Consider the following 13,653-nt stretch of genomic DNA (forward strand, 5'->3'; position numbering starts at 1 on the left):
AAGATGTCTGCTTTGAATTGTATTCCTGGTCTGGGCTAACTCTGGGTCTGAGTTTCTTTACCAATTCAGAAGCTGGACTATACAACCTCTAAGGTTCTGTCCAGCTCAGTAATCCTGTTAACGACCTTACCTAGACATCCAGGCCTTTACTTTGCAGAGTGAAGCTGGCTGTCACTGACCATGCCCTGGTGACTTTGTTGAGTGCACACGCATACATATGCATGCCTTCTAGAGGTGCGTAAGACACTGCCTACTGAAAGGAGGCGCATACTGTCTTCTACTGTGGTCCCTGATACCCAGGGCACCTAAACAGGGCCTTTATAATATCAAGTGCATCAGTAAGTGATACTCTAGCATCTCTTTTAAAATCCTGCAGCAGAAATTAAAGCATACCTAAATAATTGGGATGACATCTCATGTTCATGGATTAGAATGCCTAAGATTGTTAAAATGGCAATAGTGCCCAAAGCAATCTCCAGATTCAACACAATTCCTATTAAAACTCCAACAGCCTTTCTTGCAGAAATGGAAAAGCTGATCCTCAAATTCACACAGAATTGCAACAGGCCCCAAATAGACAAACAATAATGAAAAACAACAACAACAAAGTTGAGAACTCACATTTTCTGATCTTAAAACTTACTATGAAGCTACAGAGATCAAAAGAGTTGTGATACCTGCATAGGACAGACACACAGATCAGTGGAATAGAACAGACAGTCCAGAAATAAACCCATACATCTATGGCCAACCGATTTTTTTACAAAAGTGCCAAGTATTCAGTGGGGGACAACAAATGGTGCTGGGGCAACTAGATATCTATATGCAGATAATGAAGTTGCACTCACGTCCCCCTGCCCCACCTCACATCATATACCAAAATTAACTCAACAACCCAAATGTAAAAGCTAAAACTACAAAACTCCTAGAAGAAAACACAGGAGTAAATCTTCATGATCTGGGATTTGCCAATGGATTCTTAAATGTGACACCAAAACACAGGCAACACAAGAAAAAACACAGTAGAACTCACCAAAATTAAAAACTTACTACTTCAAAGGGCATTACGAAGAAAGTGAAAAGACAACTTATAAAATGGGAGAAAATATCTGCAAAGCATTTATCTGATAAGAGTTTAATATCCAGAACATACAAAGAACTCTTACAATTCAAGAACAAACAACCCAATTCAAAAATGGGCACAGGCCTTGAATAAACACTGCTCAAAAAAAAGATACACAAATGGCCAACAAGCACATGCTAAGACGCTCATCCCCGTTAGTCGTCATGGAAATGCAAATCAAAACCACAAGATATCGCTTCACATCCACTAGGATGGCTAGAATTTAAAAAGGACAGACAATTATCAAGTGCTGACGAGGATGTGGAGAAACTGGAACCCTCATACACTGCTAATGGGAATGTAAAATGGTACAGCTGCTATGGGAAACAGTTTTGGTGGTTCCTCAAAAAGCTAAACATAGAATTCACTTTATGACCCAGCAATTCTATTCCTAGTTATACATATACCCAAGAGAAATAAAACATATGTCCCCACAAAAACTTGTACACAACTGTTTACAGCACCATTATTCATAATGGCCAAAATGCAGAAACAATCCAACTGTCCATCAATAAATTAATGGGTAGACATTTTTTCATACCTATACAATGGACAATTCAGCCATAAAAAGAAATGAAGTACTGATACATGCTACAACGTGGATGAACCTAAAAAACATGCTAAGTGAAAGAAGCCAGACACAATTATATGAAATATCCAGCATTGGCAAATCCATGGGGATAGAAAGCAGGCTGGCGGTTGCCAGGGGCTGGGAGGAGGGGGCGCATAGGGAATGACTCGTTAATGGGTACAGGGTTTTCTTTTGGTATGACGGAATGTGAAATGTTTTGGAACTTGATATAGGTGGTGGTTGCATAATACTATGAATGTACTAAACGCCACTGAAATGCATACACTTTAAAATGGTTATTACTTTTATGTTCTATACATTTCACCTCAATTAAAAAAAAATCTGCAGATAGGAACACATCTCCCCAGAGCTCTTCCCTGTGTGGCATATAGTCTGTGTGTGTACCAAGTGGCATGTGTATCACAGAACTGTCTCCTTTCAGTTCTAGAGCACTGCTAGTCAAACACCATGATGTAAAAGAAACCAACTGATGTGTTAAGGTGGTAAAATTTTGGGTACCTTCCTCCTTTTGATTTTTTTTCTTCAATGCTTGTACAAATAGATTTTCTTCTCTCTCTCTGCTTTTCACATGCCCTGATCAGTCAGACGGAACATACCACATCATACTTTCTCCAAACTGACAAGACGGGGACTTTGTCTGTCCTACTCTATGGCTTGTAAGCTTCTAGCAGTCACTTGGGGTAATGGTCACCTCTGTCACCCAGAAACAAACCTTCCTTTTGCTCCAAGAACTGAAGTTTAGAGGCTTTTCTGGTACCTTTGGCCTTTTCCTTTTTGAATTCACCGTCTTCTGTATCCTCCACATTCCTTATCCTCACTTTGGGGCTGCTGTTTGTGCTTCCTTCTACATGCCTTCTTTCCCATTTCTGTGTTTCCTCATGTTCATGACAAAAGCATGACAAATATTAAGCAGCTCTCCTTCTAACCCTGCCTGGAGTTTAAGGCCAATGTCTACCATAACACCCAAAAGGAAAAGCAGAAAAAAAAGAAAAGGTAAAAAAAATAATCACCTCAAAATGAATCATGATTCTACTTCAAGGAAAAAAAAGAAAAGCAACACAAAGGAGGAAACCCACAGTTTCCATCAAATACTCACCTTTCTTTACTGATATATTCTTTACAACCAAGAATTAATTTTTTAATGCAACCTAGAAAATCCTCTTCTTTATGAAATAAGGTTTCATCAGGTGATGAATTTAACTCACAGAACAAATATTTACTGAGGAACAATTATGTTCCTGACACTGTAAGAGTAGCCAAAGAGCACATATTCTAATGAACTTTGGAAGACCTGCTGAAGGCAGTATGTTGCTCAAAAACTGCCCGTGCATTTTATAATTCTCTTATATTTTAAATAAACTTCAGATCAAATTAATGTTAAACAATTAACATATTCATTTTTCCTTGGTCTATTTTAACTTAGACACAGTGAGTTAGGATAGTCCCCTTACTTAGAACATGTCTCACATTCTCCTTTAACTCCTTTTTCGCTGTTTTTCCCACACTAGAGTGGAAGCTCATTGAGGGGAGAGCGTACATCATGCTCCTCTCCGATTATCTCCTGCCTGGCATGGGCTTTGTTGACTTCATGGCTGAATAAGCAGCCCTTGAAAGAGTATGGAGCCTAATTCCCACAGGAGGGCTCTGGCACCCCGCTCCCATACCTTCTGTCTTTGTCTCCTTTCATAAATCTGTGTGCTCCAGTCTGGCTGTTCTCCATTTATAAGTATATTTCCCTTCATCAATTGCTATTTCCTTTTAAGAAAAGGCTTTAGTGCCTGCCAGGAAGTTTGGACTTAACCTTAAACCACAATCACAATTGCCAATTGTCTCCTTGATCTATATTATGTACAATCCCTCAGTTTGGTTTTATGTTCACCCATGATGTTTACACAAGAATATGATTTCCTTGAGGGCAGAAACACAATCTCTCTGTGAGCCATAACTCTGTCTTCTACATCCCAGGGTCTGAACCATCCTAGGCGCTGAATCATTATATTCCCTATCCCAAACTTTAGAAGCCACTGAGAAATATAACATAAAATTCTCAAGTGAAAGAATAAAAAGGTATGATTATTACGTAAGGAAGATATAAACTTGAAGAAAAAAACCTTACATGTTAACAAATTAGAACTTTGGGAAGAAAAGAGACTCTCAAGCAAATAATTACATTTCCAGAGTTCTAAGAATTCCATATTCTACACCGACAGCAATGAAAAGATTAAAAAATAAAAGCAGACTTCATGATGTGGCAGTTTTAAAACAAGGATTGGCAGTATTAAAAAAAAATAAATGTTAAAAAGGTAGGTAACTTTATTTACTGTCCTCATCAATAAGAGACTTTTGGAAGATTTATAAGAATTCATAGTAATAATGTACCTTTCACGTGGCACATACTTAGCAAGTTTTATCATCACTGTAAGGATATAATGGAATTAAGACCAGTCTACTATGGGGTATGAGAGAAAAATCTCAGATTCTAGGGAGCAAACCGTTCATATTTTTAGCAAACATGGATAAAGAAAGAACTAAAACCATCTTTCAACATCTTATGTTATATCTAGTAGTTTGTTTTTTTAAATGTAGCAAATTTAGCTCCACTTTTACGATGAATAGTTTTGCTCATGTGGCTGAGAGACATGGTTTGGAATAAGAACTGGCAGTTCAGAACCTGTACTTTCCAGTCGTGGGACATACCTGTTCTGATTCTTAAAGCAATGGAATTCCAATGCCCAGATGAGTAAAGAAATTTGGGCTGGAAAGCAACAAAACACACTCAAATCTCTGATCCACCTCTCTGCCTTAACGACCTCTTGTGGCATCTAGCAAACCACTGGTTCTACAGAAACCAGAATGATCCCCCAAGAAATATAGGGAGGAAAGTGCAACTATGAGGAAGGGAGACGTACAAAGAGTTAATTCACGCTACCAACCCAATCTCCTTCTCAAAGACTCTGTCCTCTATGGTAGCGTGCCACGTTCCACCCGACAGCAGCTGCTCATGATAATCAATGTCTGACAGATCAGAGAAAGCCCTTAATGTGTTGCCAAGGGGCAGTTCAACAGATGGCATGGTGACTTACAACCAGAATCATTAATTACACTCTCTTATTAGTCCCAGGGCACAGTGCTGAAAATGCTTCCTCAGTGAAAGATGAGCATTTCAGATAAATGACCGTCTGGTACTGCCTGTGAAACTCCCTTTAGGATTTCTGGTCAGTGTTGATTTCTAAATCTAAGCCATACTATTTTTTATAGCCGTTTCCCATCTTCCACTTTCAAGCTGGCTAGGAATATGAAACTTCCACCACTACTACCCATCACAGCTCCTGCAGTCATTGCAGGTAACAACATGGTAAAGCGCGCCCATCCTTCGTTTCCCCACACAAGTCAGGTGACTGTGTTGAAAGGCAAACACAATCATGTCAGCCACAGGGCTAGCTCACTTTTCCCTCCCTCTGTGCCAGAGAATGTCTTTCTTGAGTACAGGGCTGGGGGAGGGGGACTATCCCCTCCCTCCCAAATCTACTCTGTTTCTTGTAGTAAGTGACTGATTCTCCAAGTCAAAACTGTCTTCCCTTCCCAAACCACTGGCTGCAACTCTTCTCCACGTCTCTTTGAGAAAAAGAAGGGTAGACACTCCTGAAAAGGAAGCCTAGCAGCTGGAAGCAAGCAAAAGTTCCCAAATGTCCACACTGCCGGTTCAGTTATCTCAAAGGACTGAGGATAAGCCACCATGTATTTAATTAAGAAGCCAGACAAATGCAAACTAGAGAAACTAGTTCTGAAGGTCCTCTCCAAGGGCACTCAGACAGTGTCAGCTCAGGGTGGAAGTTAGTTCCTTCTTAACAGTATGAGAACTGGGCTCCATAAACATTATTATGTTTACGTGGAATTTTAGAACAGACTGCAGACAGAGCTTAGAGGCACACTACTTATTGGCCTTAGCAAGGATACAAGTTGGAAATAAATCTCAGTATAACTCAAAAGAAAGAAAATTTCAAGCACTTCCCAAATATTACCAAATAAACATTCTTTGGTTTTGCTGAATGCCTATTCTTCCTGTACCTCAATATACGTTTGTTTTTTTTTTTTTTTTTTTTTGGCTGCGTTGGATCTTTGTTGCTGAGTGTGGGCTTTGTCTAGTTGCGGCGAGTGGGGGCTACTCTTCGTTGTGGTGCGTGGGCTTCTCACTATGGTGGCTTCCCTTGTTGCGGAGCACGGGCTCTAGGCTCGCGGGCTCTAGAGCACAGGCTCAGTAGTTTTGGAGCACAGGCTTAGTTGCTCTGCGGCATGTGGGATCTTTCCGGACCAGGACTCGAACCCGTGTCCCCTGCACTGGCAGGCAGATTCTTAACCACTGCACCACCGGTGAAGCCCTACAATTTTGTTTTTTTAATATGAGTTCACACTAAAGCAACAGTAGTACCCTAAATGCTGTTATTTAAGGCTTCATTGTTTGTTTTCTGCATTCCCATTTGTTCTTTTCTGGACATATAAAAACATGACTTTGATTTTTAACTAGGTTCAGATAATTACAATATCTGATAGGGACTTCCCTGGTGGTGCAGTGGTTAAGAATCCGCCTGCCAATGCAGGGGACACGGGATCGAGCCCTGGTCTGGGAAGATCCCACATGCCGCGGAGCAGCTAAGCCCGTGCGCCACAACTACTGAGCCTGCGCTCTAGAGCCCACGAGCCACAACTACTGAGGCCCGCGTGCCTAAAGCCCGTGCTCCACAACAAGAGAAGCCACCGCATTGAGAAGTCTGCGCACTACAATGAAGAGTAGCCCCCGCTCGCCGCAACTGGAGAAAGCCCACGTGCAGAAACGAAGATGCAAAGCAGCTAAAAATAAATAAATTAATTATTTTTTTAAAAATCTGATGGATGTTCTCATCTCATGAATTTTTTTAAAAGGAAAAAATAACGTGTTATTTAAGGCATAATAAAAACCTCCTAATGTGGGCTGCAGGAAGGGAAACTTGGGAAGTTTGGGTCTGCCTTGCAATGTACTCACTTCTAGTTTTTTCTCCTTTTCTGACAAAACATCTTTCTGGTTCTGGGTGTACTCCACCAACATCCGAGCCAGCTGGCGTCGGTCTTCCAGTTCTGCCGCCAGGCGCCCGTTATATTCGGCTAGTAACAGACATGCTTCATCTACTGTTTTTGAAAGACGTTCAGCTGCCTCTTTGTCTAAGTACAAATGAGATTAAAAAAAAGAGAGACAATATACAACGACACAGGCATAACTGCAAACATTTCTGGGGGAGGTTAGTTTCTCCCCTAACATTCAAGTCCAAGAACAGGTCAGAACCTGTAGACAAACAATGGACTGGCTGACAGAGAAATCCAAAGGTACTCACTCCTGTCAACAAGACGGGACATTTCTGAATTACCTGAAGTGAGGCAATTGTACAAAGAGGGGAATCTGGTAAATGATTTCTAAATGCCTCTACCAAAAAATGAATAAACGTAAATAAATAAATAAATAAATATCTATAGCGACAAAAGCTCTACAAATAAACAGAAAGAGATATTTAAGGTCATTTGTGAAATAATATTTCCCTGCCTCTGAGAATTTCAAAGGTGCTTTCATTCATATTATTTCATTAAATATTCTTTGCATATTCCTCTGAAATACAAAAGCAAGCACTCATTTCCTGGGTGTGGAAACTAAGACTTAATAAAAGTGACAGGTTCAGTAGCAGGTTCTTTGCTGAGGAGCTGGGACTCAAAACCACATCTATAAAATGGACCTATAGGATTCTACTTCTTAAACTATGTAAGCCTTAAACCTCTTCTTCTAGTCAACAAAATATAGGGTCTGATAAGAAGCTTTCAAATGCTTTTGAATGTGACCCATGCTAAGAAATACACTTCATATAAATATACAAAAATAAAAGAAAGTTTCATAAAACAATACTTTCCTTAGTGTGTGCAGGGTGTTCTATCTTCTAACCCATTAAAAAAAAAAAAATGTTGGTCATTATCTACCAGACTGATTTCAGGTCCAATTAATGGGCTGCAACTCACTGTTTGAGGAAAAAACTGTGCGGAAGAATCAAAGTATAAGAAAGGGTATCCTTGGAAAGAAGGGGTGAACAAGGCTCAACATTAGGAAATAAGAAAAGACAAAGGACTATTTGTATTTCAAAGAAGTGATGTAATTAATTACGTGTGGGTATGGTGAGATTAAAATTTTTAAGTAGGTATACCTCATTTTAAAAGGGCCTTAAAGGATCGATAGAGATCGGTGCTTTGAAACAAAGCACTAGAGACTCCAGTAGTTCCATGGGACAAACTCAAAGTGAGTTACACAGTGATACAGATCCGTTGCTTCCTATGAATACAGGTCGTCAAGGTGAGAGACCTCAGCATTGCCATACGCTAACCGGGATTTAAGAATTCCAACACAGTTTCTCTGGCAAACAGTCTGCCTGACTTTTAGATGCCTTCTCTACGTGAATACTAGAAGATGGACTGTTGAGGGATTCCAAATTAGGCCTGATGTCAAAGATCAGGTACTTCTATGCTCCTCGGGGACAGGGAAACAACAGGATGTTCTTGGTGGAGGAGGACTGAGCCAAAGAGAACACAAAGGAAAGAGACATTCTCAGTCGCTGAGGGTGAAGCAGACAGTGACACTCATTCTTCTAGATTGGTGGTGCGGTCTGGGAGTAAGCTGCTGGGGTGGTTAGGCTGCTTTAGCTTTGTCACTGCTTAGCTATTTTTTGTAATGGTTAATTCATTAAAATGTTTAAGTGCCTGTGGCAGAAAAAGGCAAGGAAAACACTAATTTTTGATATTAAAATAAATAAATAAATAAAAACAATTCTTTTACACTTCAAGGAGTGTACAAAGGAAATAATTCATTCACACAAATAATTACAAACCAGAAAAAGAACCTGTAATAGTTTTATGAGCTATAGAAGAACATGCAGCCAAAACGTAGCGGCGAGATGCTCACTTCGAAGAACTTACCTGTGGCTGTCCTCACATGCTCTGCCCTCCCAGCCACACAGACGACGGCTGTGTGCCTCTTCTGGCCAGCCCTTCACTTGCGCATGGGCATCCCACCCCCTCCTGCTTACTCCAAGACTCAAGTTTCTGGGTCTGTCCCCTGCGTTTCCCCATGCCTCATCAACTTCTCTCCCAACGGAAGCACCCACCAGCACACACACACGTTGCTCTATCTTCTGACTGTGTGTCACTCTCTAGCTATTGCTCCACATCCCTGCTCCTCTTAAAGCAGAACTTCTCAAGAAAGCTGTCTATCCTCCTGGTACCCACCTCCTCCCCTACTGCTGTCACTAAACTCACTCCAATCAAATTTTATACTTCAAATCTTCCAATTAGCCTGACGAATATGTGGGCTCCTATTGTGTGTCCAAGCTCCTATTGTGTGTCCAACACTGTTCTAGGCTCTGAGCCAACAGGTAACACAAAGGACAAAAACTCTCTGCCCGCAAGTTTACAATCTCAGGGAGGAAGAGAAATAATACACTATATTTTAGTTATTTACCAGCTGAAGATAAGAACTCTACAGAAAAATAAGGCAAAGGAGGAAAAATGGGGCATTCAGAGGGAGGAAGGCAATTTTAAGTAAGGTAGCCAGGGACTTCCCTGGTGGTGCAGTGGTTAAGAATCCGCCTGCCAATGCAGGGGACACGGGTTCGATCCCTGGTCCGGGACGATCCCACATGCCACGGAGCAACTAAGCCTGGGCACCGCAACTACTGAGCCTGAGCTCTAGAGCCTGCGAGCCACAACTACTGAGCCTGCACGCCACAACTACCGAAGCCCGTGCACCGCAACTACTGAGCCCACCCACTGCAACTACTGAAGCCCGTGCGCTCTAGGGCCCACGTGCCACAACTACTGAGCCCGCATGCTGCAACTACTGAAGCCCGGGTGCCTAGAGCCTGAGCCCCGCAACAAGAGAAGCCACCGCAACGGAAGCCCGCACACCACAACGAAGAGTAGCCCCCGCTCGCTGCAACTAGAGAAAGCCTGTGCACAGCAACAAAGACCCAATGCAGTCAAAGGAAAAAAAAAAAAAAAGGTAGCCAGGGTAGGCTTCACTGAGGTGATACAGAAACCAAAGGCTGGAGGTAGTGAGAGAACAAGTCACGTGACTATCCGGGGAAGATCATTCCAGGAAGAGGAAACAGCCAAGTACAAAGGCCTTTGGAGGGGAAAGTGCCTAGCAAGGAACCCATATGACTAGAGTGTTCTGAGCAGAGGGGGGACATGATCCAACTTCCATTTTAGCAGATCACTCTGGTTACTATGTTGACGACAGAAAGATGACTGGAGGACAAGCAGGCAGCAGGGAGAGCAGATGGGAGGCTACTGTGATAATTCAAGTGAAGGTGGTGGTGACTCGCCCCAGGTGGCAGCAGCGGAGGTGGTAACAAGGTGTCAGATACAAGTTGTAGCCCAGATCAACAGGAATTATGAGGGGGTCATCTACTGAGATGGAAAAGACCGTGAGAGAAATTTTGGAGGGAAGATGAGAACTTTGCTTTCGGACAGGTCAAATCTGAAATGTCTTTCGAGCTATCCAAATAGTAACACTGAGCACGAGGCTGGATACATGGGTCTCAAGTTCAAGGGAGAGGTCAACACTAGAGATGTAAATTAGGGGATCATTAGCATAAAAATTATTATTTAAAGTCATCGAACAGAATGAGAGAAACTGTCCGTGAAACTAACTAGGAAAGAGGGCTAATTACTCAAAATTAAGAGGTGAAGGAGAAGGGAAGAAACCAGCAAAGGAGACTGAAAAGACACAATCAGAGAGAGGAGGAATGCTAGGAGAATATGCGGTCCCAGCTTCCTTCTGCTGCTCTAACATACCACCACAAACCTGGTGGCTTAAAACAACATAAATGGATTGTCTTAATATTCATTATCATGGCCCTTTCCTCCATCTTCAAAATGCATCTCTCAAACTTCTGCTTCCACAGTCACATCTCCTCTGACTCTTGCCCTCCTACCTCCCTCTTATAAGGACCGGGCCCAGTTGACTAACCCAGGATAATCTCCCCACCTCAAGATCCTTAACTCAATCACATCCACAAAGTCCCTTTTCCTATATAAGATAATATATTCACAGGTTCTGAGAATTAGGACATGGACATTTTGGCAGATCGTTATTCTGTCTACCACACCACCAAGTGAGAAAGTATTTTCAGGAAGAAGAAATGATCAACTGGGCCAAATGTTACTGAGATCAAGTTAAGATTGGGCAAAATATTCACCACTGAATTTTAGCAATATGGAAGTCATCAGCAACACTAATAAGAGCAGAATCAGTGAAGTGGAACCAAAAGAGAATGGGGCAGGCGGGTCGGGGGGCAGGCGGGTGGGGGGGCGGGGCACGGATGGAGACAGATGAGCATTGGCGATCTATATTAGAATGTTTTGCTATAAAGAACAGAGAAATGAGATGGTAGCTGGAGGAAGATATGGGTCAAGAAAAAAATTTTTCCCAAATGGGAAAAAGAATACATGTTTTTATGCTACGGAGAATGATCCAGTAAAGGGGGGAAAAAAATTGGAGATGCAGGTGAACAGGGGAGAATCGTTGGAGCAGTGTTCTTGAGTAGGTGAGAAGGAATAGGTCTAACAGGCAGAGGGGCTGCTTTAGAAAACAGCATGCTCATCCACAGAAGTAGGAAGAAAAGTCAGCCAGTGTTTATTTGTTCTGCCCAGACACATTCAGTTGTGAATGGTGACCGCCAGGAGCTGGGGGTGGGGAAAATGAGTTGTTATTTAATGGTATAGAGCTTCAGTTCTGCAAGATGAAGAGAGTTCTTGAAATTGGTTGCACAACGTGAATGTACTTAACACTTCTGAGTGGCACACTTAAGAATGGTTAAGATGGTAAATTTTGTTAGGTGTATTTCACCATAATTAAAAATCAAAATAAATAAATAATTTTTAAAAGCCATATAAATCCTTTAAGTCAGTGAAAACAAATCAAATTATATACACTGCTAGTTTTATATTAATTTGCTTCCAATTTTGCAGATTGCGATTCTGACAGTAAGAATAAATGACGTGGTCCTTATAACAACAACAAAGTTGGATTTAACCAGGAGAAAAGTTGGGGTTTTGCCACGAGACTAGAGTGAAGGGAAAAAAGAGCAAAAGGGGCTGAGGGTGTATGTGGGAGAGTGATTATAAAGACTGTAAGTGTAATGACTCCAAGCTGAGTAATGAAGAAAACGAGGCCATAAGGGGAATAAAGGCTGGGAAAAGGTGGAAGGATCGACAGACTGTGGGATCAACAGGCTGTTAAATCCAGTGGGTTTAATTGCTGGGGTGAGGGATGGTGGCAGTAGAGAGAGCGAGCCCAAGAGGCCTCCGTGTTGTCTTCTCCAACTAAGCACACTCCTGCCTGAAGGTCTTCCCGGGTACCGCTCCCTCCACCTGGGGGGCACTGCCTTCCCTTAGGTCTCCTCACAGCTTGCTTCTTCATCGGGGGGCCTCTGATCAAAGCCCATCTCATCAGGAAGACCTCCCTGGGCACTTTTAGAACAGCGTCTCCACCCCCACACCTCTCCTTTCCTTTCCTTTGGGGCACTTAACCTGTGACGGGATGTGGGTGCGGCCCCTAGAGCAGATGCCACATGGGGTGCCTCAAACGTCTGTTCAGTGAAGGAAGTATTTCATGAGTAACCTTGATTTCCTTTAAATGGATATGGAGGAAGTGAGTGAAGCAGCCAAGGTAAGGGACTGGAAGGAGAAAATGGTGGCCCTCAGACGAGAGTGGAACAAAAGGTCCGAGCTTTTGTAACGGAAAGAACACAGGCTCTGCAGCCTAGGCTGGAAGAAGCACCTGGCGCAGAGCATACTCTACATGAGTTGGCACTTCACTCCTTCCTCTCAACTGCCCACGCATAAAGCGGGAAGAATGCCAACTGCTCCTCCCTGTTTAATTGGGGGTGATCATCAAGAGGGCAAAATGACATGACTAACAGTACAAACCTGGAGTTCTTGGCACTGAAGGCACTATCATCTATGGGGTGTATCAGTGTACAATGCAGAAGTCACAGCACTGAATCACAATTTTTTTTTTTTGGAAAGGGTCATGAGTTTAATGCCTTCACCCAGTCTGCCCCCCGCACACATAATTTGCACTGTGGCTTCAAAAGACCTTACTTGTACTGAGTACCACAGGCTATGGCATGCTAGCATTTCTGCAGTAACTCCTAGAGTCACCATTCAAGCTCGGACTATTCCAGCAGCTTCTTTGTTCAGCATGTGAGTTATGTTTGCAAATCCCAAGATGACAGAGAACCCAACACCATGTGGAAGGTCTGTATTTGCAGACATAAGCATGTCCTGGGGTTTGATGCATTGGAGATATGTCTCCCTCCTCTCATCTTTCACCCAAACTACCTTCTCACCTGTTATTTTTTCCAAAAGAGAAACATCTTGCACTTCCTGGGGTAAAGAAGCAATTTTCTGTCGGACAGTAGCATCCCCTGATGCAGCATTTTCCAGGTCCTGCAAAGCTTTGATTAGTTCCTCAGTCTGTACAATGAAAACACAAACAACACTATCCATTAAGACATATGGGGATATGGGGTTTAAAGAAACTTAGCTGGAGTTAAAAGAGGTGGAGGCAAATTCTAAAAATGATTATCCCTGACATTTAAAAAAATCATTGTTCTTATCCCAGAGTATATGCTGAAGTCAATGATACAAATTCTAAGAGAATGTACATAATTTTTCTAAGTCCATGGTAGAACACAAATGAAATTCTACATAACTGTGAAAAAGAATTTTTTTAAAGAACATGTTTTTGGCAACTTAAGAAAATGGAGTCTGGTTCATACTGTTTAGTTTCAAAGGATGCATGATCGCTAGTACAGAATGGCCTCCAGTTTAGAATAAAAGTATACATGTCAAATGCTTAGCAATT

General features: G+C 42.1%; 1 protein-coding gene across 9 annotated transcripts in view; it reads right to left on the reverse strand.

The window, feature by feature from the left end:
* The window catches only part of RPRD1B (regulation of nuclear pre-mRNA domain containing 1B), an 86,837-nt gene that overhangs the window by 49,483 nt on the left and 23,701 nt on the right, over positions 1-13,653 (reverse strand). For all 9 annotated transcript variants that reach the window (XR_014254811.1, XR_014254812.1, XR_014254813.1 and 6 more), the window contains exons 5-6: positions 13,136-13,262; positions 6,736-6,911 (exon numbers count right to left, since the gene is read on the reverse strand). Coding sequence is in view for 5 of the 9 variants with exons in the window: in XM_082430328.1 (XP_082286454.1) it covers positions 6,736-6,911; positions 13,136-13,262 (303 nt within the window). In the remaining 4 variants the exon portion in view is untranslated. The remainder of the gene's footprint in view (positions 1-6,735; positions 6,912-13,135; positions 13,263-13,653) is intronic.

The sequence above is a fragment of the Balaenoptera physalus genome (assembly GCF_965194825.1).
Source record: "Balaenoptera physalus genome assembly, chromosome: 16".
Classification (NCBI taxonomy): Eukaryota; Metazoa; Chordata; class Mammalia; order Artiodactyla; family Balaenopteridae; genus Balaenoptera; species Balaenoptera physalus.